At 35.5% G+C, this 27,690-nt stretch overlaps 1 protein-coding gene across 2 annotated transcripts in view; it reads right to left on the reverse strand.

The window, feature by feature from the left end:
* Positions 1 to 4,238: 4,238 nt before the first annotated feature.
* KITLG (KIT ligand) overlaps positions 4,239 to 27,690 on the reverse strand; it is an 87,455-nt gene continuing 64,003 nt past the window's right edge. Inside the window, exons 5-10 of one of the 2 annotated variants that reach the window (XM_055237664.2) lie at positions 27,346 to 27,502; positions 26,546 to 26,629; positions 17,710 to 17,819; positions 16,992 to 17,059; positions 15,839 to 15,915; positions 4,239 to 6,403 (exon numbers count right to left, since the gene is read on the reverse strand). In XM_055237664.2, the coding sequence (XP_055093639.1) occupies positions 15,876 to 15,915; positions 16,992 to 17,059; positions 17,710 to 17,819; positions 26,546 to 26,629; positions 27,346 to 27,502 (459 nt within the window). In that variant the 3' untranslated portion in view covers positions 4,239 to 6,403; positions 15,839 to 15,875. The remainder of the gene's footprint in view (positions 6,404 to 15,838; positions 15,916 to 16,991; positions 17,060 to 17,709; positions 17,820 to 26,545; positions 26,630 to 27,345; positions 27,503 to 27,690) is intronic. The other variant, XM_055237665.2, reaches the window with a different exon arrangement.

Raw genomic sequence — 27,690 nt, forward strand, 5'->3', positions numbered from 1 at the left:
AGTTCTGATAGTATGTTAGATTTTGCTGAGTACTGAAATTCCAAAGGGCACACATTATATTACAATCATAATGCCTATCTATAATTTCCTGGTTATTATGGTGCAGTGGGTAAAGATTTATGTAGGCTGATGTAGTGTTGCGCATTCTCCTAATAAATGAAAGAAATAAGGTTAGAGACTAGTATTGCATATACATGTATATATAGTTCGTACATGCCAAAAAATTCTAGAAGTTAATGAGTAATAATTAGCAGTGTTTACCTCCAGGGAAACTAACTTTAATGTTCAAGAGGGACTTTTAACTGTATTTTATACCCTACTCTAGTGCAATACAGCAGTGTACAGTGTAAGAGAGTTAAAATGTAAATACTTGTTGGCTCCTTGGTATTAAGAAATTATTAATAACTTTTCTTAGGTATAACAAGGGTATCAGGGTTACGCTTTCTGAAAGTTAACAATTAGAGATATACATAGAGATATTTCCAGATCAAATACTTTTAAGTACTTTTCTGAAAATGATATGAAATGGGGAGTGGATAGGGAGTTTAGATAAAACAAGATTATTCAGGAGTTGAGTAAGGTTGAAGTAGGGTTATGGTTACACTATCTTATCGACTTTTGCATATATTTCAAATTGTCCATAATAAAAATCTTAAAACATATCTTCTCAGTGCGATAGGCGATAGCTATTTAGATCACATTTTGTTTCAATTCCATTAATTATTATTTGCACTAAATTTGAGGACTGCAGTTATATTAGTATTTATGGGCCCAACCTTCATGTTGTTTATGGATTAAAGGCAAAAACAATGAGCAATCCAAAACAAAACAAAACAAAAAAGATGAGATGGCTCAAGTAGAGCCTTATAGGCTATGTTGAAGAGTTTGGGCTTTATCTAAAAAATAATGAGAAGCCATCCAAGTGTTTTAGCCAGAAACACACACACACACACACACACACACACACACACCTCAGATGTCTCCCTATTATTGACTATAATATGATGAACTGATTGAAAAAGGGTGAAAGTAGAATCATGTGATCAGTTAGGAGGCTATTCTAGTTATCTAGTCATATATTGGTCGAAGTTGGCAATACAAAAGGTGAACAGAGGACAGAGAATCAGCAAATTCTGAAAAGAAATGGTGGGTGTGTAAGTGTGGTGTCACATAGCAAGGGTATGTGCTTGAGAGTCAAATAGCAACCAGTGGTTAAGCAGGATGGTTATCTACTGCCTAAATCACAGGAGCCGTAGTGCATTTTGATCTTGTCATTCCTCTTCTCAGAAACAAGCAAAGGAGCCTAGGCTTCTCAGGGACCCTAAGAATAGTGTCTGCACTCCCTGTTGTTACATTGAAGGGTCTGGTCTTATCTCTCCGTGTGTCTTTTTATTTGGTGTATGCTAAGGACATACCTGTTTGATTTGGTAAAATAAGCTTAGAAATTTTATCACTTCTTTCTATGGAAAATGCTGCTCTGACTGGGCATAATTCTCACTACAAAAATTTGTCTCATCCTTCTAAGTATTAGCCCAAACATCAACTCCTCCACAGTCCTCCTTATTCTGTATCCATTTCTCCTTCCTGCATGCCCTAAGCACATTAACTGGACCTCTGTTTTGCATGTAGGTAGTTACTTTGGGGACTATACATATTATACTGCTTTTCTATATCTATATCTGTATCTATTTTCTGTATCTATATCTATTATAGTGCTTTTCTATATATCTATTGCGTTTCCTTTCTCCAACCAAGTTATAAATATCTTGAAAGCAAACGTCGTGTTAATTCATTTTTTATTTTCCTTGATTATTTATTTTAGTAATCAATAAATATTTATTGAATTTAAATGATTTGTTATCCCCTTGTGTCCATATTTCAACAAAATCTAGATTAATGACAAAAGTTTCCATAGAAAATTTTGACTGTAGCTTAATAAATGCTCAACCATGTTGTAAACATATGTGATAACCTTAAGATATAAAATGACTGGGCAAATTTACGAGAGTGCATAAAATTCTTTATTTAGAACAATAAAGTATATGTATATATAATGTAATTTTAAATTCAAACCTGTATAAAAAAGGGTTGGGACATACACCTATTTTAAAAAGTACACATACAGTATATACACATACACATCACATTTTACAAACTTTTTTATTTAATTAAATTTCAGTCATAATAAAACTATTTAGAATAGTGTTGACATACATTTACATTATTATATTCAAACTCCAATCTATGACTGAACTAAGGGTATATCTGCGCATCCATCTAAATTAATACTTTTCAAGTCCATTGATTTAAAAAAATGGTGGCAAGTGGACACTATAATCACGTATTAACCCTTAGAATATAGAATAGAATATTTTGATTGGAAAATTATATTTAGTGAGTATTGTAGCTCAGAGATCAAGTACTGGAAAACAGTGTGGTTTTTAGTTTAAACAGTTGTTTTAATTTTATTGTTAAAAACATCATAAGGATGTAGTTGGAGATGGCAGTTATAAATAAATTTACAATGCTTAGTAAACATTTCAGGATCACAAATATCCGTTTTAGCATGGATTATTTCTTTAAAAAGAACACCTTGTTATAAAATGAAAGTACCATTATTTTATTTTTACAAAGAGAGGCATTTCAAGACTAGTTAATGGAAAGCAGCAACATTATGAATTGTGTGATCAAGTTCCACAAATGAACTAATTAGAATTCGATCTGAATCATTTTATTTTAAAGCCAATTTCAAAATAATATTGTTTCAAAGATAAGCTGGTTTACTTTAGAATTCTTATCCCACTTTCCAATTTTAAAGTGTAATTAATGAATTACCCCTTTATAAATTGGTTCTAAAATATCTTTTGGCATTCAAAAACTTCATGAGCATTTTACATTTTCTGCCCTTAGTTTTCAATAAAATGAGAAGATTTAAACGCTCACTTTGGTGCATTTCCAAATGTTACGTACATCTTATAGTTTCTCATCCTGACTAATATGACTAAAATGTACTACTGGTTTTCATTCTTTGGAGGTGATCCAAAATGTTTATTCAAGCAAAGGAAAAAGCCATCTCTTGTGTAAATGGTGATCAAATTCACCCTACTTGAGACTGAATTTCACTTTTACTAATGGACACTATTTACATTAGAAATAAGAACAGCAATGACCTTTTATGGTCAAGATAAAAAGTCTTGACTGCTCTGACTGGGCATAATTCTCACTATAAAAATTTGTGAGAGTCCAGAGTTGGATATTTTGTATGGGTTAGTTTCAATGCTATTTTACCTTCTTTGTCAGTCATATTGCAATAGGACTCACCCCTAAGGAGTGATCTCTGAGTTTACCGTATAGATAAATAAAAAATTGAGATCCAAAGAGGAGAGGTGATTTACCATATCAGTTAATGACAGACTGGAGGCTCCGGATATCTTTTGCAACATCCATCCCACCATGCCAAAATGCATTTTTGAAGAATATATTTTTTAAATATACAGAATGCCTAAAAGCTCCAAACTGGAATTACATTTTGAAATGAAAACTTGGCTGCAGCAAAACATTTTTAAAATCCATGATTTCTGAATGAATTTTTCTCTTTATTTATAACTTCAGTTGAATTAGAGTAGCAAAACGTGCCCCAAAGTTTCTCCAAAGTACTTTAAAACTCAACGAAATGTATTTAATTCTTACTAAAACCAATACTTCATTAGGTATGCATAATTTTTCATAATTTTCATTTTTTCACATAGTTTTTAAGAGAATAGGCTACTTGTTCCATTATTGTATTGAAGAAAAATCAATTTGTCTCTGACTCACTAAAATGTGGCAGTGTAGTAAGCACATTAAATTACAATACAATATCCAGGAACACTTCATTATCACTCAGGAGGCATCATTTATCATAAAGCCATTTTCTAAATAGACTTGGTTTCTACCAAAGAGGTGCGAAGCTTTCAGTATCGTTGAGAATCTACAGACTTCTGAGATCATTTTAAAAGGTAATTTTGAAACCTTCTAAGATGGAACTATCAGATACATGGCACCAACTGAAAAGGCGATTTCATGGTTTCCTATCTCAGCAGTGAGTTTTCCATGATTTATGAAGAAGGATATTCAGAACACATCTGGGATAAAATAAGCAAAGATAAATATATATTTTTATCTCAAAGCAGAAATGACACAGTTAATGTCCAAGCAGCTAGCATCCAAAATAATGTTCAGCATTTTTCTATTGTTCATGCATTTTATTCAACTTTAGTGTTTTAAAAATTGGCAATCCATGTAACTTTCAATGGATCAATACATTTAATAAGCAGGACATATCTCCCCTCTCCTACCATGTCAGATTTAATAACTTGCTGAATTTGTTTATTTAACCCCATTAATTAGGACCATGTCCATGAGTGTTAAAACAGCTACTAGGTTTGAGGACAAAAGTACATTTATTACACTCTTAAGCATATTAAGCAGCATTTTCATATGCTCAAGCAAACTGAAACCATTGATTAAATAAATCAAACTACTAGATTGAGAAGTATCTGTCTTCTCAATCTATACACAACCTACATGCATAACTCATATTAATCTGTATCAATTTTGCTGAAAACAATCAATGCTACACACTGAGACAGGACCTATCAGCAATTAAATTGATCTCTGGTTTTATTACTAATCAAGTGTACCATGTGATATCTGAGGGCCTGAACACCTTAATGCAGCTTCTCAAAGCAGCTGGGTTGTATCTTAGAGAAATTAGTCATATTTAAGGAACCACAGCATGTTAGAGAAGAAGGGGACTGGAGGAATCATCTGGGCTCTTTGGTACAAAAAAGAGCAAAGGCCACTTACTGGAGTTGCATCTGGATTCGCTTTGAACAGAAGCTAAAATCCAAATATACTAGAAATTCTTGGACTTTTGAAATGAAACTACATTGAAAACTGTCATCTTGTGGTTGTAGAACATGGCAATAATATTATCACAAAGATTAAGTTAGAATGGAAAGCTTTGGATTCCTTTATGTGTACATTCAAGATGTGTTAAAAGAACTTTCATCAAAATAAACCATAAGAAATAATTCTTTGACTTTAGTCAGATGTTTTCTTGATTATAAAAAAAATTGGCAAGGGATATTCACATAATGTCTTACAAGTTCTAGTTTAAAAGCACAATGTCCATCTTGGGAATTCCTGCCAAATTCACTCTTAATATGACAAACACTGTTACACATTTTAAATAGCAAACTGACATGCATAACTACATAAAACTTTCTTTTTATTTTTAATTCATAAACCTTAATGAATATAGAGTGCCCGATTTTAACTAAATGGATCCTTTAAACAGATAATGGTGATTATACTATAAATAACTAAAGTTTCCTGATTCCTTGCATTCCAAGTAACCTAGTTTTCAACACCCATATTAGCATGTGGGCGTGGTTTTCTAACCTTAGATACTAAATGTCATAATTTATTTTTATTCTCTCCCATGGTGGAAGTTGAAATGGGACCATCTTACATTCAGCATTTTCTCCTAAGTCCCTTTACATAGCTCTGTAATAGTTTTAGAATATAAACACGTCATAACACATTTTGCAAACACGATTTATACACACTATAGTGGTCAAGGGAAAAGGCAGACTTTCCCAGGATGCCAATGTCCTCCTTAGCAGACTGTTCTGATGTTCAGTGTTCTTAACTTCTTCCTGCGGTGACTCTTTTGGAGAGTCTCCCCTCTGCCAAGGCATAATTCAGTACTGGCTCCCTTGCATAAATGGAACCAGGCAACCATTTGCATTTGTTTAGTGGGATATGGGTGAGCATGGTTTACATCAGGAAGAGATCAAAATCAGACCCATATCACTAATCAGCAACTATAAAGCTGACAAGTTGCCAACTCCTATCACAGTTCCCACTGCTTTCTACACTGTACAGTGGCTGATACTACTGAGTTTTAAACATTTTTTCTAGATCCCTTTGAGAAAAATTGTTACCCCTACTATCCAAGCTGAAATCTATTTGCAGAGACCAGGATAACTACAGGCTGCAGTTTGTATCTGAAGAATAAAGCTAGGTGTTTTTTCAGCATTTAGACATTTCTGGAGCCATGCAAATGGTACATGCAGTCTGAGACACGTGCTTTCTCTTCCAACATCAGCTGCAAGTTCTAAATGAGACCCAAGTCCCGCAGGTCCTTAAAATAGAGTCCTGCTCCGTGCAAGTTCTTCTTTATAGATGATTAATTCAGTGCCAGTTTCACAGTAAAACATTCTGTTCCAATTTCTGAATCATCCATATAAAGTCATGGGTAGCAAGAACAGATAAAGATGTGGTCTGTCACTCCAGACAGAATATGAATTTGTTTAAAGCTGCTTCATTTATGAAGCAAACATGAACTGTTACCAGCCTAGAAAGGAAGGAAAAAAAGAGAGATTATGGTGTATCTGCCTTCTGCCTTTTTAAAAATCTCAATAGCTGAAATCATATATGACCACGGAATGAGTAACAGATTTACAATGTATGCTTCACTTACATAGCATAAAAGAACTTGATAAATGTTTTCTTAGATGCAGTGATCAGTCATTTTCTATGATCTCCTTAGTAACACATTATCTGAAACAATCTTACTTATTGCTTATTATCTATGTCCTCCCATTAAAATGTACGCTCCATGACGGCAGGGAGCTTCTCTATCTCTTTTAGTGCTGTACCTCAACTCTTATAATAATGTCTGGCACTTAATAGACACTCAATAAGTATTTCACCCTGTGGCTTTCATACCTCCTGACATTCTACCAATGATCTCAGTTTGTGATAATATAATTATCAACTTAGTTAGCTTTGAATTTCTCTAGCAAGACTATAAAAGGTTATAAACAGGGGTGAAGAGAGAAGGATTGATGAACAAAGAAGTGTCTGGAGAGTGGAGACTAGAGAAGTGGAGAGAGATGGAGTAGCATGAAAGAGACCCCTAGGACAGGTGGAAAAGCTGGCCCATGGACACTAACAAGTAATAGCCTCACATGGCCACTGAGCTGCTCTAGTATCTTGACTATCTAGTTAGGTTCTAGCAATCATTTATCCCAGCTGAGGAAATAGCAGCAGAAAGATTTCATTCAATACTTCCAGTCAAAAAAAGAAAGACCGAAATCCTGGCACCACATACCAACAAAGTTCTGGGGAAGGTTCATTTGGCCTCAGCATAGCTTATTGTACTTGTTGAAGCATGAAAGCCATATTTTGTTTTAGTTCTTCAGTACTTGTGTTAATCTACTAGCTTTCAGATGTTTCAACTTTCCAGTAAAGTATTCGTATTTCCTTCTCTACTTAAAAAAAAATATATATAGATGGTATCATCATCCCATCTTCAATCCCAGTCTCTAAATAAACATGTTTTGCGTTTCTCATCTTCTCTGCTCAATCTCTTTCACTACTTTTGTCCTTGTTTATCAACCCAGCATCACAGATCACTGTTTTTAAAGTATTGAGATCATTACACAGATTAGCCATAAAATTCCATAGTGTAATAAGAATTGCAATATTTTCCAGTCTCTCTAAATGTAATATATTAAAAACTGTCTTATACAACAATTTACCAAGCAGAGAACTCTAGAAGCTAGACAACCTGTATTTAGGAAATCAGAATTAAATCTAGAACAAAAATTAAGAGATACTAAGATAAAACTTCAGAAATCCAAAATATATAGATATTTTAAAAGCATGGTTAGAAAGCAAAAGGGAATCACAAAAAGCAAAAGAATGTATTTTTTAAATGTATAAATAATTTGAAACACAAAGCTTAATGTAGAGAATTAAATGTAGGATGGGCATGGTGGCTCATGCCTGTAATCCCAGCACTTTGGGAGGCTGAGGTAGGTGGATCACCTGAAGTCAGGAGTTTGAGACTGGCCTGGCCAACATGGTGAAACCCTGTCTCTACTAAAAATACAAAAATTAGCTGAGTGTGGTAGTGCACACCTGTAGTCCCAGCTACTCGTGGGGCTGAGGCACAAAAACCCCTTCAACCCAGGAGGCGGAGGTTGCAGTGAGCTGAGATCATGCCACTGCACTCCAGCCTGGGCTACAGAGCAAGACTTTCAAAAAAAAAAAAAAAAAAAAAAAAACAAAAACAAAACAAGAAAAAAAAAAAAGAAGAAAGGAAAGAAAGAGAAAATTAAATGTAGAGAAGATTGGAAATGCATTTTTGATTTTGTTCCCAGGTCACTTAGCAAAGAAAATAAACTTAAAGACTGACACCTGTTTTCCCATAGAACAAAACTACAATTTTTATAATGATAACCTGGGTTCTTGCAAGAACCCTTGTGAAATAAGTCTAAATTTATCATTAACCCTCATTACACATCAAAAACCAGAGTTTAAAAGACATGAACTGATAACTGATATAAACTCATCTAGTATTCTACACCAAAGAGTCAAGGCTTGAACCCAAGTCTAATCCTTTCTGATCATCTGCTTTACAATGTATCTACAGAAACCAAACTCCCAAAGCTTTGGAAAGTCTTAGGAAATATCTAGCAAAGAATCACAGATCTTGCTATTTGGTAACCAACCATTCCCAAGCCTTGAGACCTAAATTTCCAAGCTTGACTTCAGCTTGTCCTTTATTCCAATTCTAAGATTTATTTTCTTCCCCCTTAACTCAGATATACAGAAATTTTGTTTGTATTTCTTTAGTGAACCTCTCCACAATCAAACCCATGCTATTTACTATCAACCACATGGGGCCATTTCTGTGACTAAGCAATTTTTCTTTCAAGGTCTCAAATAAGATTCTTTGCAGATAACTCTCAAATTGCAAATCATTCTTTCCAGGCCTACTGTTTTTTGAAGTTCCAGTCTAACATATTTGGACACTGGTCAGTTTCTTTTTTTTTCCTTTTTTTTAATTATACTTTAGGGTTTTAGGGTACATGTGCACAATGTGCAGGTTTGTTACATATGTATCCATGTGCCATGTTGATTTCCTGCACCCATTAACTCGTCATTTAGCATTAGGTGTATCTCCTAATGCTGTCCCTCCCCCCTCCCCCCACCCCACAACAGTCCCCGGAGCGTGATGTTCCCCTTCCTGTGTCCATGAGTTCTCATTGTTCAATTCCCACCTATGAGTGAGAACATGCGGTGTTTGGTTTTTTGTCCTTGCGATAGTTTACTGAGAATGATGTTTTCCAGTTTCATCCATGTCCCTACAAAGGACACGAACTCATCATTTTTTATGGCTGCATAGTATTCCATGGTGTATATGTGCCACATTTTCTTAATCCAGTCTATCGTTGTTGGACATTTGGGTTGGTTCCAACTCTTTGCTATTGTGAATAGTGCCGCAATAAACATACGTGTGCATGTGTCTTTATAGCAGCCTGATTTATAGTCCTTTGGGTATATACCCAGTAATGGGATGGCTGGGTCAAATGGTATTTCTAGTTTCAATAATATTTACCAACAGCTTCTTCTCCTGATTTTCCATTTCCTGTTAATGCCACCGCACTCTGGTAAGTCCCATAGTCTCCAAATCATTCTTGAGTTCTGCCTGTGATGCCAAGTCTCACATCATTAGTAACTAGGATTTGTTGATTCTTTTACTGCAATGTCTTCGAATGGTCTATGCTTTCTTATTTCCTGGCCCTGATGCTAATTCAGTTGTCATTCTCTCTCACATCTTATTTAAAGACTGGCCTGGTAAGTGGACTCCATTTCTCTAGTTAACCACTCCCGTACATCTTGCCATACCAACACCCAATTAGTTTTCCCACACCTCTGCTTTGTCACCCACATCTTTCCTACACCATTTTCTCCCAATACCTCCTTATGTGACACAAGGCATTTAAGCCCCATTCCTGGAATTCAAACCCTTTCTCAAACTGATGCTCACCCTTTCTTCTCAGCGTTTTAACTCTTTATATGTGACTTCCACTGGAATCCAACTGTCCAAACTGACCCTTGAACATAGTTTCTACTTTGGGACTTTCCTGACTTAGTTTACGCCACGTGCTCAGTACAGATACTACCTCCATCACTCGCAAAGTGAAGCTTTTCTCCAATTGTTAGTGACTTCTCTCTCCTTTCAAATTAGGTAATTGTATTTGGGTGTGCTCAATTCTAAGATGTCATCCATGCCATTATCTAGAACTGTGTTGAATTTACAACTTGTATGACCATATGCAGAGGCCTGGACTTTAATCAAAGTAACTCTGTAAACTTTTAGTTCACTTTTAAAAATTGGTTATTATGTATATGTCTGATTTCCTTTTGTAGGCTATAAACAATTTGAGGACACAACAAAGTTATATTAAGCTTTGCATCCATCAATGCACCTACTAGAGTTTGTTGGAATCACATTTGTGGGAAGAGTAAAGAGCAAAAGTTTCCTGTAATGTATCAACATAAATAAAGCTTTTAATGTAATCTATCTGTTTTATTTATTTATCTTAATCTTTGCTATACACAACCCAATATGAAAAAAGGTTTTGTAGGATGCTACTATGGATCTTTGGCATAAGCTATGTGACCAAGTAAATTTTTAACTTTTCACATAGCTGTTCTCATGCACGGTGTCAAATAAACACAACTTCAGTTAATTTTTTATTTTTATATTTTGAGACCAGGCCTGCTCCATCACCCAGGTTGGAATGCTGTGGCTTGATCATGGCTTATTACAGCCTCAACCTCTCGGGCTCAGGCAATCCTCCTGCCTCAGCCTCCTGAGTAGCTGAGACCACAGGTGCACACCACCATGCCCACCCAATTTTTAAATTGTTTGTAGAGATGGGGTCTACCTATGTTTCCCAGGCTGGTCTTGAACTCCTGGGCTCAAGTGATCCTCCCACCTCAGCCCCCCAAGGTACTGGGATTACAAGCATGAGCTACCACTCCTGGCCTGTTTATTCCTAGGTGCGACTTTTTTTGTTGCTGTTTCTAGTTCAATACATTCCTTCCACGTTTGTTCCTTGTATTTAAGATATTAAGCCCTCCTTCTTTTCATTTTCCAATTATAGGTTATTTCCTTCAGAGAACTAGTCCATACGTTCTCTATTCTAGTGTTGCAATATTTGTCTTGATTTAATTTGTTTTAGTTGGTGAAAATTCCATTTCAGGGAGAAATCCTTGCCGTAAACCTGAGTCATTCCTTGTATTTTCCCCTTCCTTGCTAACCAAGAAAATGATTATAATCCAAACTATGTCTATTTTTTAAATGTATAATTGCAACTCCACATTTTATTTCTGTCTTGGTATTTTTTACTACAGTTATTCTTATTTTTTAGAAGATTTCCTCTCCAACCACATCATAGTTTGTTCTCCCAGACCTTCCCTCTACTCCACACCTATCTAGGAACTAGACTTAAGAGTACCCTAAAACCCTAAAGTATAATAAAAAAAAAAAAAATAGAACTACCAAATGATCCAGCAATCCATATTTTTGGTTATACAGCAATATACTACATAACCATATTTCACTCAATTATAGATTGCATATACACGGTGGTCTCATAAAATTATAATACTGTATTTTTACTATGCCTTTCTGATTAGATTCACAAATACTTACCATTGTGTTGCAGTTGCCTACCGTTTTCAGTACGGTGACATGCTGAGCAGGTTTAGAGCCTATGAGCAATAGGCTATACCATATAAGCCTAGGTGTGTGGTAGGCTATACCATCTAGGTTTGTGTAAATCCCTTCCATAATTTTTGGATAGTGATGAAACCACCTAATGGCATAGTTCTCAGAATGTATCCCCATGGTGAAGCAGTATATAACTGTATATCCAAGGGAATTGAAATCAGTATGTCAAAGAGATATCTGCACTCCTGTTTTTTGCAGCACTAGTCACAATTGCCAAGCTATAGAATCAACCTATGTGTCTCATATGACCTGGATTTGTTTTCTAACTGAAATCTCATGTCGAATTGTAATCCTCAGTGTTGGAGGAGGGGTTTCATGGGAGGTGATTGGAACCAAGGGGCAGATTTCCCCCTGGCCGTTCTCATAACAGTGAGTTCTCACGAGTTCTAGTTGTTTAAAAGTGTGTAGCACCACCTTCCTTCTGTCTCTTCCTCCTCCTCCAGCCATGTAGGATGTGCCTGCTTCCCCTTTGCCTTCTACCATGACTGAAATTTCCTGAGGCCTCCCCACCGGTGCTTTCTGTACAGCCTGTGAAAATGTGAGCCAATTAAACCTCCTTTCTTTATAAAAAAAAAAAAAAAAAAAAAAAAAAGAGTTCCTTGGAGGGTTTTCCATCTCTGTTAGTAGAAGGCCAAATGTAAGGGTTTGCTTCATATAATGGGTAGTCAGCAGATGATTACAAATGATATACACACATTTTTACTCTGGGGTTTTCAGATTCTGATGACGAACTGGCCCTTTTCTCCCTCTTTTCCTACTTTTCCCTCAGCATTTGAATTCTTATGTACTCATAGACACATACAAGTTTATTTCTGTTTTTATTTTCATATATTTTACTCTCATCTTATTGTAATTCTGAGATATTCATTCATCTTTCCATTAATTTATTCAACAAATAGTTATTCATCATTTATATGTGCACAGTATAAGTGACATTGTTTAGTGAGGCTCCAAAATTAAATTAAGAAAAAAACCCTGCCCCCTAAGAGCTTATGGTTTTGAAAAGGGCACAAAATGTTCATTTAAGTGACTGTGATGTCCTACCAAGTGTCATATGAAATCTATTTAGAGGGCCACAAATAGAGATTATTTTCATTTGGGAAGTCCGCTTTTTGTAGGTGACAGTATGTGACCTGAGCCTTGGTGGAGCTTTGCAGAGATGATGAGTAAGGCACTTTGTGAAGGAGAATGAGTCATGTTTTCATTCATTCTGCCATCTATTCCCCATTGACTACTGAATAAATGAGCTGGGTTTTTTTCTGGATAGTTCTGGCTTCTTTAACCTGACTAATGTGATTCACTTTATACATGAGTAATAATTCATACCTTAAGAAAAATAATTTGTTAGTTAATTTCCCATGTGATTATATTCCCTCTTGATATGCATACCTTGCTGTCTCATTAATCCAACCCAATAAATTAAACACACACATTCACACAAAAGATAAAAACAAACCCTACTTCAGAAGAACAATCTTCTTTGCCATTTGCTTAAACTTTCATTTAGGGCTGGGTCACTCACTCAGTCTCTCATTCAACAAACATTTATAGAGAGCCAACAATGCACAGACAGCAAGTTAGGTGTTGAGGGTACAGCAAGAAACAGAAAGACCTAGCTCTTGTCTTGGAATGCTAACTGACTATTCAACACATGCATAAGTTGTTTGACTATGGTTGCTTTAAAATACCATCTTTTTTCCTCCTAAACAAGTGGCCTGGGTTTCTGTATCCTAATCCACTCCCAAATATCATGGGACGAATGTCATAATTAAAACCACATGATTAAAGACCTGTGTGCCAAAACCGGATCCCAGCAATGCAATCCCAAACCAAACAACAGAGGATATTACTTGAGCATTTGAGCAGTTAAGACTCAACTAACCATTTAATGTGTGGTTTGTGAATGCTGCTTGAGAGAACTGAAATGGCTGTCAAGAAGAAGAAGAAAAGGAAGGAAAAAATAAAGAAAACAGTGAATCTCATCTTATGGTTCAAAGGCAAAAAAATGAATTTCTAGGAAAAAGCATGGTTTCAGCTTGGGAAATATTGCTCCAGAAAATAAAAAGTGTCAAGCAAAGGGTCTATCCATTTACATTATTTGACAGGAAGAATGAGCCTAGAAAGAAGTGGGAATGGGCAGCAGAAAATAGAGGGTGCTATTCATGCTACAAACATGTTAATCAAGAGTATGATTGAAGGTAAAAGTGACAGAGTGTGTAGAATAAAGTATTACAGTGTTAGAGAAATGTGCAACATAATTATATCATGTTATCTTGAGTTGTTAAAAAAATGTTGTATAACCATAAAAGTAAGCTCATACAGGAGGCAAGATACTTTATGACTCAGCTCCACTGAAGAAGATTAAGTCTAGAGACAAATCTCTGAACCTGGGACAGGAGTTAAAGCTGGAAGAGCAGTGACTTGCAGGGTAAAGAAGGAACTCACCACAGACTATCTAGGTAATAAAGAGGAGAGTAAATAATCCTTTGACAATGAGGGAATGCACAGAAGAAATGAGGAATTAGAAAGAGGACAGTATATTCGCATGCAACTGTGGTAAATGCTCTCAGGATTCCATGCTAGTAACAAAAAAACAGCCAATTAGCAGAAGCAAAAGTGAGGGACAGCATGAATCAATACTGATTAAGTTAATGCAGCTGTGGGTCTTCCTGAAACAGTATCTGCAGCAAGGGAGCAGAGAAAGTAGACGGGACAGGAGATAATGATACCGTACCTTCTAGCCATGTCTTACTCTCCTTTCTCCCACAATCCCTCCGCAGACCCACACAATCACAGCACGTGTCTGCTATGCGTTTATGTTCAGTGCATCCTGGGCTCTGAACTATTATAATGCATAATTATTACTAGTCATGTGGAAGGTGGCAATTGACCTGGAAAATCTTACTCTCCTGACTGTAAGATATTTGGACATTTTCTCTTTTTCCTTAAAATGGCAGGGAAACATTCTGGTTTTCTCTTGTTTCAGCATCTAACACATGGGATACAGTCACGTTATAGTGGTCACACCTAAATAAAATTGATTCCATATATTTTTATTCTATTAGTAATACTTAATTTTAGTCCTAATTTGCTATATTCTCCTTGTCTAATTAATTTTCTGGCCTCAAAAACAGTCTAAGTAAACATACAACTGTTAATTTTAGTGCATCTCCCACACTAGATGAATCCACTAGTCAGGACAAACACTGCTTACCTTTCAAAACTGGAGAATACACAATGAATTAGATATGTACATTTCAATTATGTAACAACTTCAGCCAACATACTGACATCTGCTTGACAGAAGACTTACTAATGAAGTTTCTTTCTAAATTTTGGCATCTCATATGCTGTATAGTTCTTGCTAAATATTTCAGTTTGAATTAAAATTTTTACAATCTACCCATCTGACAAAGGACTAATATCCAGAATCTACAAAGAACTTAATAAATTTACAAGAAAAAGTCAACCCCATCAAAAAGTGGGCGAAGGATATGAACAGACACTTCTCAAAAGAAGATATTTATGCAGCCAACAGATACATGAAAAAATGCTCATCATCACTGGCCATCAGAGAAATGCAAATCAAAACCACAATGAGATATCATCTCACATCAGTTAGAATGGCCATCATTAAGAAGTCAGGAAACAACAGGTGCTGCAGAAGATGTGGAGAAATAGGAACACTTTTACACTGTTGGTGGGACTGTAAACTAGTTCAACCATTGTGGAAGTCAGTGTGGTGATTCCTCAAGGATCTAGAACTAGAAATACCATTTGACCCAGGCATCCCATTACTGGGTATACACCGAAAGGATTATAAAATTATAAATCATGCTGCTATAAAGATACATGCACATGTATGACTGAGGCTGGAAACCATCATTCTGAGCAAACAATCGCAAGGACAGAAAACCAAACACCGCGTGTTCTCACTCACAGGCAGGAATTGAACAATGAGAACACTTGGACACAGGGTAGGGAACACCACACACTGGGGCCTGTCGTGGGGTGGGGGGAGGGGGGAGGGATAGCATTAGGAGATATACCTAATGTAAATGACGAGTTAATGGGTGCAGCACACCAACATGGCACATGTAAACATATGTAACAAACCTGCACATTGCGCACATGTACCCTAGAACTTAAAGTACAATTTAAAAAAAAGAAAAAAAAAGGAAAGAAAAAAAAACTTACCAATGTACGAAAGTAACAGTGTTGATACAAGCCACAATTACACTTCTTGAAACTCTCTCTCCTTCTCTTGCAACATACTGAAAAACAATAAGAAAAAATACTTATTTGCTCTTGGTCAGAGATTCTGAGGTACACCATGATCTGGGCATTGTAAAAGGCAGCTTTTCTGTAAATATAGTAGCAGAAGATTGCAAAATTGAATGGGGAGCTTACCTTATTATTACTATAAGGACGAGGGAAGACTTCATTTGTCTTAAGGTAGTCTTTCCAAGTTGTTAAAACATTTCTTTCTCTGCATATGTATATATACATATCAAACATGCCTATATGCATTTCATATGTGTCTGTGTATACATACAGGCATGACATGAAAGAAGACAACACACCAAATGAAAATTATAATCAAAGGTAAGGGAACATATGAGTACTGGGCAGTATAGGGTAAGGTGAAAGAATGACAAGAGCCAGCTACAGTGAATGGAAAGTCATCTTACAGCAAATTTTGTATTCGGCTTTAGAGAAAACAACAAGTATGTTGAGAATAGTTAAGGGCTCTGAAAGCCAGAGTAAAATAAAAGATATGTAAAATATACAAGAGAAAATCACTGAACGTATTTTGAATAAGAAGTCACACTATGAACCAGGGTTTACAGAAGAGTGTGACTAAAGGTTGGGTTTAGAAAGGCTAAAGAAAAGATCAGTGGCAGCAACTCATGAGATCATAAAGATGTCAGTGATGATAATGCTTCCTACCAAAAGAACTAAGCTTAGGAAGAGGCTCCAAGAGCTGAATCAGCATGTTTTGATAAAAGTGTGGAAAAGAAAGAACATGAGCAAATGTGCCTCCAGAGCTCCACAACCAGGAGTCTGAGAAGATTCTGCTGCATTACTTAAATAAGAAAGCAGAGGTAACCCCTTTATAAACCCTAAGAAGAGTCATGAAGACAATTGTGTGAAGGTATTCTATAGGTAAATGGAGATGCAGCACTGAAGAGAGAGTGAGACATCAGAAACACGGATAAAGAGTTGGGACTCACTGGTTAGGAGCTACTGTCATGAGTGAAGGACTTCTTAAAGACATTATGGGCAGGTACACAGTGTGTGAAATGGCAATGCCATGCTTGATTGGGCACACATTTAGCAAATAAAATACCTTATCTCATTATCCTCTTCATTAATTTGTATATTTTCAACTGCCCTTGTAAGACTTGGCTGTCTCTTCTGGAAAAAGAAGAAAGACACATGCTGTAAAATGATCAATGAATGGTCTAATATTTAAGAGGTAAGTGGACTCCACTTTTATCTTTTATGTCAATAACTCCAATAACAGTTCTTTCAGCATGTAGCATGCAAAATATTTTTGTAATAAAAAGTTATGAAAGCTGCATGGTGCTATCAACTCAACATTTTTAGGATGTTGGGGGCTAAAGAGTAATAAAGAAGCTGACATTTAATCAAATTCAAAAGACATTTCAAGAAGCTGAGTCACAATGATTTTTGCACATTTTAAAATTTTAGACAGGCTTCAATAAGAAGAGAACAAAAGAGTAGAAATCCAAAATAGCAGATAATACAAATGACATTTCTATTTGTCTTTTAAGTATATCATATGATTTTTGTCAGATCTTCCTTTTCATATTTAGTTCAGGCTATTAACACCAGTTCCTAATTCTTAAGTGTGAATTATCAGCTAGAGGGATTGTCTCCAGACATAATGAGAAACAGGAAACTTTATAAAATTTAAATTTTGTTTAGATGATAAGCTAAGGTAGAATTCACTGTTTTCTTAAAGGATCGTTTCTTGAGGAAAAAAAGATTAATAATTTATGTAAACATAGCATATTTTTTTAAAAAGGAATGGTACCACTTACCTTCCAGTATAAGGCTCCAAAAGCAAAGCCAATTATAAGAGAAAACAACGCTGGCAATGCCATGGCTGCCCAGTGTAGGCTGGAGTCTCCAGGGGGATTTTTGGCCTTCCCTATAATTTAAAGAACACAGTGATGAATACAGCATATCCATTCTAGAAGTTTTGCTCTTATGCTGTGGTTGTTTTTAACTGTTTCTGTAACACATTCTGGACCTATATCTGTTTAAAGTATTCAAAAGATTGATTTTTCTGCTGAATATTGCTTTTGCAAGGCAATGTAAGTCCATGTAGTCTCCAAAAGATGAATGCATTAAAAAAGAAAAAAATCACAGAGACAGAAAGAGATCTGGCTTGGGTAATTCTGACACATATGGAACACAGACTTAATATATTTCTGGGGGGAAAATGACTTATACTATCAAGCAAATCTATCTCCCATGCCTTTATCTTCTAAAGCCTTTTTGCTTTCTCACTCTTGACAGCTTGTTCAGAAATTTTAAACATGACATTTTACAACCTGGATCAAGATCTGTACGCATTCAGCTATGTTTGGACTGTTGAAAATATTCAATAATTGTATGTGAACTGTGGTTATAGTATTTTTAGGTATCTCATGCTTAGAATCATGGCTGTTTCCACATTCATATCTTCAATACACATTTATTGGATGTCACTATGCAACGGACTAAGAGTGTGGACTTTTAATGTTGGAAAGCTTAAGACTAACACTAAGGGGAATGGTTGAAGGCACTAGTGTTGTCCCATACTAAGTCTAAATAAGAAACTCAATAAGAAAGAACACATATGGAATTGGCTTGGGACACCTTTATTGACCCTGCCTGGCTCTTCCACGAGAAGCAAAATGATTCATGAATTTAGGTTGGATGTGGTGGCTCACACCTGTAATCCCAGCACTTTGGGAGCCGAGTCAGGTAGATCACCTGAAGTCCAGAGTTCAAGACCAACCCAGCCAACATGGTAAAACCCCGTCTCTACTAAAAATACAAAAATTAGCCGGGTATGGTGGTGCATGCCTGTAATCCCAGCTACTCCGGAGGCTGAGGCAGAAGAATCGCATGAACCCGGGAGGCAGAGGATGTAGTGAGCCGAGATCATGTCACTGCACTCCAGCCTGGGCAACAGAGCAAGACTCTGTCTTTAAAAAAAAAAAAAGGAGCAGAATGATTCATGAATTAAATAAACAAAACACATCTCCCACAAGGGTCTCTTCCAACATGAAACTTATTTTGACAGAATTTTCTATATACCTATACCTATTTAACATACAAAGTACCTAGAGTACATAATATAAAATAATGGATCTACTATGTGTGTATCAACATCTTATAGGGAAAAATTAATTCATAGTTTAACTTGGTAAGTCAGAAATAGATTTTATATACTATGGTGAGGACAGGAACAGCCCATTCCTCTACCATATGTGAACTGAGAGCAGGAAATTCCCTCATCCTATAAATGGTATGTTTCCAAGGAGACTCTAATGATGGAATGTATGCATGTGTGCTCACGTGTGTGTGTGTGTGTGTGCCTGTGTGTGTGTTGGGGGAGGAGACAGTGAGGGATGAACAATAAGGTGCTGGTGATCCCCAGGTAGGGAGCTGTCAGAAATAGGGTCGTCCATTCACATAACTATGAATTTCTTCCTTAGGATTCCTCCTCCTGGCCCACCCCACATCCTATAGCCCCATGGGCGATATGTTTTACCATCTCAAGTTGGAGCCCAACGTGAATTTTCTCACAAAAATAAATCTGAGTTATAAAATGGGATTTGGTATAATTAAAGTACTATCATAACAATAACAGAGCTATTTTAAGGATTATGTAAGATTACGTGGACTAGTTTGGGATTTAACTACTATCTATAAAAGTGTTCTCTGTATGAAATGGATTCAGGGTTACAAACAATTTCCACCATTTGAGGAATTTTAATAATACTATTTGTAAATAAATCATTTGGCTGTTTGTGGTTCTCCTTGAAGGCCAATCTGCTGTGGCCCCCATTATCTATTGGGATTGCTGGTATGTAATTACAATAGATTTACTAAGTAATTACCTTCTTAAGAGGCCATAATCAATGTACACAGAGAGAACAAATAAATTAATCAAGATTTTGTCCTTAAAATCCAATGGAAAACTCTAACGAGCTAGGAAGATGCTATGGAGAACTCCATTATCTGCGTTGGGTCAGCCAGATGCCCTGGAATCAAAGTAGCCAAACACCATGTTCTTCCTGTTCTATACAAAGACCAAACCTAAGTCTTGAAATTCACCACTCAGACCAAAGGAAAGACCAGACTCAAAAGCAAACAGCAGCTTACCAAAGAGTGAGATATTCTGGAATTTGCTACCTAAAACCTTTCTCAGGCAGAAGGACAGCATCTAAGGAAGGTGCTTCAAACAAAGCTGTGTGGGAGACCTCACTAAAGAAAGCTCAGACTTGCTCTCTGAGAGTACGGTGACTACCATGTTGACAGTTCCATCCCTAAGACTGTGAGCCAATACACGATCCTGGAATCTGACTAAGACACAGCAGCAATCTTCCTGCAAGAGAAAGGGAGGCAGAGAAATAGCAAAGACGGGATGGCGGGGCGGCAATGGAGGGGAGGGTTGCGGGAAGCGCCCATAGGTTACTGAGCTCCACCTCCTATAGAGGTCAATGTTACCTCACTTTTTTAATTTCACTTGTTCATGCGTGGGGCTTAAGAACCAGGCCTTTGGTCCATCAGGGATACTACTGTCCCTCTTGCAGGCAGACAAAAAGAACTTTATCAGAAGAGATTTGCTTATACCTCCAGGGAATGACTTTCTTTTTTTTTTTTTTTTTTTTTTTTTTGGATTTACTTCTGGATTCTTTATTTTGTTCCATTAGTCTGTGTCTGTTTTTATGCCAGTACCATGCTATTTTGGTCACCATAGCTCTGTAGTACAACTTGAAGTCAGGTAATGTGATTTCTCCAGCCCTGCTCCCTTTGCTCAGGATAGCTTTGGCCATTCTGGGTATTTTATGGTTTTCTATAAATTTTTTTTTTTTTTATTATTATACTTTAGGTTTTAGGGTACATGTGCACAATGTGCAGGTTTGTTACATATGTAACCATGTGCCACGTTGATTTCCTGCACCCATTAACTCGTCATTTAGCATTAGGTATATCTCCTAATGCTGTCCCCGCCCCCCCCGGGTTGGGGCAGGGAATGACTTTCAATACTTTCCACTGCAGCTATCGAGTAGGAATCAATGAGATTTGAATCGTATGCCTCAAGGCCCAAATGAAGGGTATTTGGGGACAAAACTTAAGCTGACAACAAAGTTTTGATTTTATGCAAAGATAGCCTGCAGAGAATCTGTGTGGAGAGGAAGCTCATCTGGGCAGGATTTGAGTAATCCCAAATTCCTGGGTTATTACCATATTAATTGTATCTCCTTATTACCAAAACTATCCACTGTCCAGAAATCTTGGGAACTGACTTGTTTCATTTGACTAATAATAACCAACATCTGTAGAAATATAGAACACAAAGAATTGTGCTATAATTTTGCTGAACTTCTTTTTAGAGTGAGCATTTTTAGGAACACCATGCCTGTGACATGGTTATCTTGGTGCTTATGAAACAAGCAAATGAGTATTCTTCCTTGATTCAGATCCAGAGCTCACTAAAGGTTCAATATAATTACTGATCCAAAGTCTTATTGCATCTCATTGTTCTAGTACTTAATGATGAACTCTTACAAGACATCAGTTATGTCTCCAAGCACACGTGTACTAACTCACTTAAAACTCACAGAAACTCTGTGAAGGAGGTATTATGATCTTCCATTTGACCGAAGAGTCAACAGAGTTTAACTTGACTGGTATATGAGTCCAGGAAGGTTGGGTCAAGACTATTTCTAGAAAATGTATAAGGTAATGTCAAAGTTAGGATTTCTTTCTCTATCATTTAGGTACTGTCTGCAAGAATCTCAAACATAAAACATCTTTTAAACATTCTCTTTGCTTATCATAAAGGATATTACTGTTATGCTATAAACATAATTCCCTTTGGATAACTAGTAGGTTTGTATGTTATTCCACTATCCCATGACTTTTCCTTACACACTCACATCTCTGTAATAAGTTTTCATATGCCCTGGTCCTCTGACATGGCCAGCTTTTGAGTTATCCCTGAAAACTAGCATGCTTTCTTCAAATTTCCCTAACCCTTCACCCAAAAGACAGTCTTACCCCCTTTGTGCTACAACTAAAAACATTTGCATAATTCTATTATGATACATATTGTATACTGTACTATGAGTATTTTATTTACATCTGTTTCTCTTAGAATGTGAGCACCACAAAATCTTGTCTTGTGCATAGGTATCTAAGTGGCATATTCATGAGTGACATCACCTAGCTAAAGGTTGCTGACAATGCAAGACTCAAAATTTTTTAAAAAGGAAGAAAAAAGAAACAGTGAACAAAAAAGAAGGCTCTCCATCTTGCAATTTAAAAAGTAATCTCAGATTCAGAGGCATGGGATTGAATAGGTATTTTATATTTAGTTTGTCTTTTAAAATTAGTAGGAAAGACTTTTGTTTCCAAACACGATGGTAGCAGACTAGCCTTTCCAACCTAAGTAATTATAATTCTGGACAAATTATGAGGCAACTCTTTTCAGAAATTAACGAACAGCAGCACAAATGTGTAATTCGCAAGACAGGGAATCCACACTAAGTGAGGCTCATGTTTGCCCTGGCTTTCTGGCTTTCAGCTCTCCTGTCTGGGGTGCACTTCCAGATTGAGGTGTGGAAGACAGAGTCCAAGCAAGGACCAACGGCCTCACTAAGCTAGGGAGTCAGAGATTGAAGTTAAGGGCTGCTGATGCAGCTGGAGTTTCTAGATCTAGGTTATTTGGAAGAAGGGAGCTGTGCAAAGAAGGAGCATCAGAAATCTCTAGATGAATCTCCTTAAGTTACTGGTCCAATAATAAGCTGTATATGCACTAGTAGAGAAGTCACAAAACCTGACCAAAAAATAAAATAATAAAAAAAAATAACCAAACACCAAACTCGTGGGAAGCTATAATCTTAGTAGAGGCCCTAGCAGTCACAGAACAATGGTGACAAAATTGTTAAGACAAGCAATATTAGAGAGATTTTCTGAGCACTTTACAGATATCTCAGATATTCCATGCCTTAGCAATAAGGCTACTTTTCCTTGTACCCAAGAAAGTTTAAAAACAAGGCTGGGAGAAAAGATAAACCTCATCTGCTAGTATTCGAACCTCCTACCAAAACACAATTCAATAGCCTCTAAAGAAACGCTATAGAATCTGAAAGATATTCAACAGCATAGAATTCGTAATATTCAGCATATATTAAACAATCACTAACCATTTAAAAGGAAATGTGACCCCTAATCAGAGAGGAAGAAGTCAATAGACATCAACTCTGAGATGACCTATGTGTTGAAATTTGGAGACATGAACTTTAGAGAAGCTACTATAATTATGTTTAAGTGACAAAAGAGAATTTTTTTTTCATAGTGAGTATGCAGATGGAAAATTCCAGCAGAGAAATATAAAATACATTAAACAATTAACTGGACATTCTAGAACACAAAATATAAATTTATAAATAAAATAATTCACTGGATGAAAAATTCAGCAGATCAGAGATGGCAGAAGAAAAGGTCAATGAACTTGAAAGCAGACAAGTAGAAATTACTCAGAAGAACAGACAGAAAAGAGGATAAATAAATGAACAAAACTTCTGTGACCTATGACACACTAGCAATCTGCTAATACATATGCAAGTAGTATCTCAGAATGAGAGGACAGATAAAATGGATTAAAACATTTGAAAAATTTATGGCTATTTTTTCCCTAAATTTGAGGGAAAACAAATATATAGATCCAAAAGCTTGACAAATCTCAAGAAAGATAAATACAAAGAAAACCACTCATAGGCATATTCTAGTTTAACTGTTAAAAAGGAGAACACTTTGAAAGAAGGCAGAGGAAGAAATGACCCAGTACATACAGGGAAAAAATAAGACAAATGGTGGCTACCTTTTTTATTTTTTTCAGAAGCAATAACTGCAGGAACACAAAAGTGATATTTTTAAAAGACTAAAAGAAAAAAAATCCTGTTTACCCAGACTTCAATATCTAGTAAAAAGTACCTGCTACATGGAAGACAAAACAAAGATATTTTCCAATTAAAAAGAAAAAAGAATTTGTTGCCAGCAGATCTGTATTATAAGAGATGCTAAAGAATGTTTTTCAGCCTGAAGGAAATTAATACCAAATGGAAACTTGGACTGACAAGAGGGAATGAAGGGTACAGGAAATAATAAATATGCAGGTTAATCTAAAGGACAATATATTTCTTCTTCTCTTACTTTAAAATACGTATGACAGTTCAAAGCAATAATTGAACTGCATTGTGTATTGTAGACTGTATTGTGAAATTTATACCTGATGTAGATACGTTAATATATGTCAATGATGACACGCAAGATGTGTATGGGTAAATAAAACTATCCTGTTTCAAGGTTCTTGTATTTTTTTCTCGAGCGCTACAATAGTAACTCTAAGTAGAATATTACAAGTTAAAGTGCATACTTTAATTCAGAAAATAATGCAAAAGGGTGCTGTTGAAAAGCCAACAGTAATTAAAATTAAACACTAGAAAAAAATAATTAACCCAAAAAAAGGGCTAGAAATAAGGAACAGAAGGTCAATACACAAATGGGACAGATAAAAAACAAGTAAGAAAATGGGGGATTAAAATCCAACTATACCAATGATTTATTACATAGAAATGGATGAAGCACTCTAATTAACAATCAGAGATGCACTAAATAAAATAGTGAAGCCCAAGTGTATGTTGTCTACCAGAGATGTACTTTAAAAATATAGACAATAACTGAAAATAAAGGAAAGCCAAACATATACCATGAAAAACAGTAAGCATAAGAAAGATTTGCTCTAATATCAGACAAAACAAACTTCAAGACAAAAAGCACTATCAGAGATAATGAGGGATATTTCAGTAAGATTAAAAGGTCAATTAAACAGGGAAGATCTAACAATAATCAATGTATAAGCCCATAATAATAAAGCTTCAAAATATATGAAGCAAAAAACCCAAAACCAAAAGGAAAACCATACAAATCCACAATCAAAAGTAAATATTTTCAATTCCCTTTTCTCAATAATTAATAAAAATTAGACAAAAAGTTTAATAAGGAAGGGAAGATATAAACAACACTATCAACCATTTTGGCCAAATTTGAGTGCTGCATTCAATAGTTAAATAACATACATAAAATAGTTTCAGTACATTTCAAAAAAATTATAGAGTATGTTTTCTGACAACAAAATTCATAGACTAGTAACAATAAGATATATAGGAAAATCTCAAACTTTTTGACATCAAACAACGCACTTTTATATTATCCATGAATCAAAGAAGAAATCACAGTTAACAAATATTTGGAAAAAAATAATAAAATCACAACACAAAAATGTGCGAGGTGCAGCTAAAGCAGTGTATATAAGAAAATTTATACCTTTAAGTGCTTGTAATTAGCAAAAATAATTTAAAATCAATGATCTAATTTTTCCACTTTGAAAAGCTAGAAAAAGTGGAGTAAATGAAACACAAAGCAAATGGAAGGAAATAATAAAGATTAGAAATCAATGAAATATAAGCAGAGAATTTAAGAAGACAAAAGTTGCTCCTTTGAAAATGTTAATAAAATCCATAGTTAGTAAGAAAGCCCTTAATTGACTAACACACAAACAGGGCTCTAGTCCCTTTTTGACACATTTTAGAACTGATATGCTATGTAATTCAGAATTTTAGGTTTCAGAAGATTCTGTCCTGCACATAATGTATAACATATACTATCCCCAGTGAATCCTGGGTAGCATTCTGTAATCAAATACATTAATATTTCATTAGTAAAATATATATTCACTTTTAGAAAGATAAATAAAGACTATAAATAGCCTCAAATCACTTCAGGTCAGGTTTTGGTGGCAAAAAATTCCAAAATAAGTAAATTGTATTTTAGAGTTTTTTTTTAAATGTTCTGCATTGTAACAAGCGATTACGAATTAGTAATAAGTTGCTTACTTCTTTTCACAGATAGGTCTTCTAAGTCCCTGAACAAATGACAGTGCCCCATTTATAAGTCTTAAGAGATGACTTTTTTAGCTTAGATCACAAGATGGCTTCTTTTCTTCCTGCACCTTCCATGAGGCTAGAGAGTATTTAGTAAATACAATAAACTTTATAATGACCTTTGCCTGGATTTTCAAAGAAAACTGGGTTCTTGGCCAAAGAGGACAGAAATTTCAGAAAAATAAGCCTATTCTCATCAAGCATATAATTCTGTAGTAAAATAACAAAATCATCAAATTTCCAAATGCGCAATAGTATATACTGATATACACAAATCTGAAAATATCTTTGGAATTCTATATAACCAGCATTTATACACTTAATTTTAAACTTCCATTTTTGTCAGACACATTCCACACAGAATATATGTTAATGATTCAACAAAAGGCATAAATCATGTTTCTAAAATTAATTTTATGTCTTATTTAAAATAACCTCAACAGAAAATTTATTGGCCTAATTCTCTAAACATTATCTCCAGCTCTAGGGAAATTTAATTCTACAAGTCTCAGGAAGACCATAAAAGGAATAACAGTAACAGAACAGTATCAATAGTAACAAATGTAGAAGTTTCCTTGAAAGCCCATGCAATACTCCTATAGGTGCTAATTGGAGCCATGCATGCATTAAATCAGATATATGTACTTACTATTACTGCTACTGCTGTCATTCCTAAGGGAGCTGGCTGCAACAGGGGGTAACATAAATGGTTTTGTGACACTGACTCTGGAATCTAAATAGAAAGCAATAATGTGTCAGTGTTATATGGTGATTTGTATGAGTTATAGAGTCCCTGAAAGGTGAAGTGCAATACCAGATTACTTGCCAGGTCTGTTTCCCAAGTCTAGAGTATTCAGATCCTATTTATTTCATACTGGGTCCTGCTATTCTATTTTACTAAGAAATTCACCAATATCACCTTGTAGAACAAATACTTACTGAATAAATATGTAAATAAATACAAATAATGACACATTGATGGTAATTTCTCATTAAAAAAAGAAAGCAATGAATCCAGGTTTGTATTATAGGGACCCAGTGAAGGGAAAAAAGAGTCTTAATATAGAGTAACTGGGGAGGATCGGAATTTGTGACTTAGAGTTAGATTCTTAAGAAAAAAATTTGAGAAAAACATTAAGTAGACTGGAGGTACAGAATAATATAATTGTAATTACTGGCAAATATTAGATGAGAAAAGGTATGAGTGGCCATCTCATATATTGTTTACTCACAAACAGCTCACTAATTTGAAACTGATGAATATTGCTTTGGGTTGGAAACCAACAAATCTACAATCATTAGTTTCTTCTGTGCTATTGATACCTGCTTTTTTATTAGACGTACATGCACGTATCTTGCTACAGCTAAACTCAGGGGTAGATTCTTACTACATAGGGAAGATTTAAGTTTGTTGTTTACATTTGAACTGGAAATGCTTACATGTCTTACCTTTCTCAGGACTTAATGTTGAAGAAACCACGCAATCACTAGTTTCAGATGCCACTACAAAGTCCTTGAAGGCATCAATGGATCTATTAAAAATTCTAAAGAATTCTTCAGGAGTAAACAGCCTGGGTTCTGGGCTCTTGAATGATTTTTTTAGATCCTAGAAGAAAAAATAGGATTACATTTTTCAAATAGTCTTTAGACTTAACTGAGGTGAAGATAATAGACTATAAATATGTCCCTCAAAGATTCAAGTATTTAGACTCTTACAACTAGCATTTTTAGATGGCTGTTTTAATGTATGTAATTCAGATTGGTAATGTAGGGTAGTGATCCCAGTGGGATCAC

This window comes from Symphalangus syndactylus, chromosome 13, assembly GCF_028878055.3.
Source record: "Symphalangus syndactylus isolate Jambi chromosome 13, NHGRI_mSymSyn1-v2.1_pri, whole genome shotgun sequence".
In the NCBI taxonomy this organism is placed as follows: Eukaryota; Metazoa; Chordata; class Mammalia; order Primates; family Hylobatidae; genus Symphalangus; species Symphalangus syndactylus.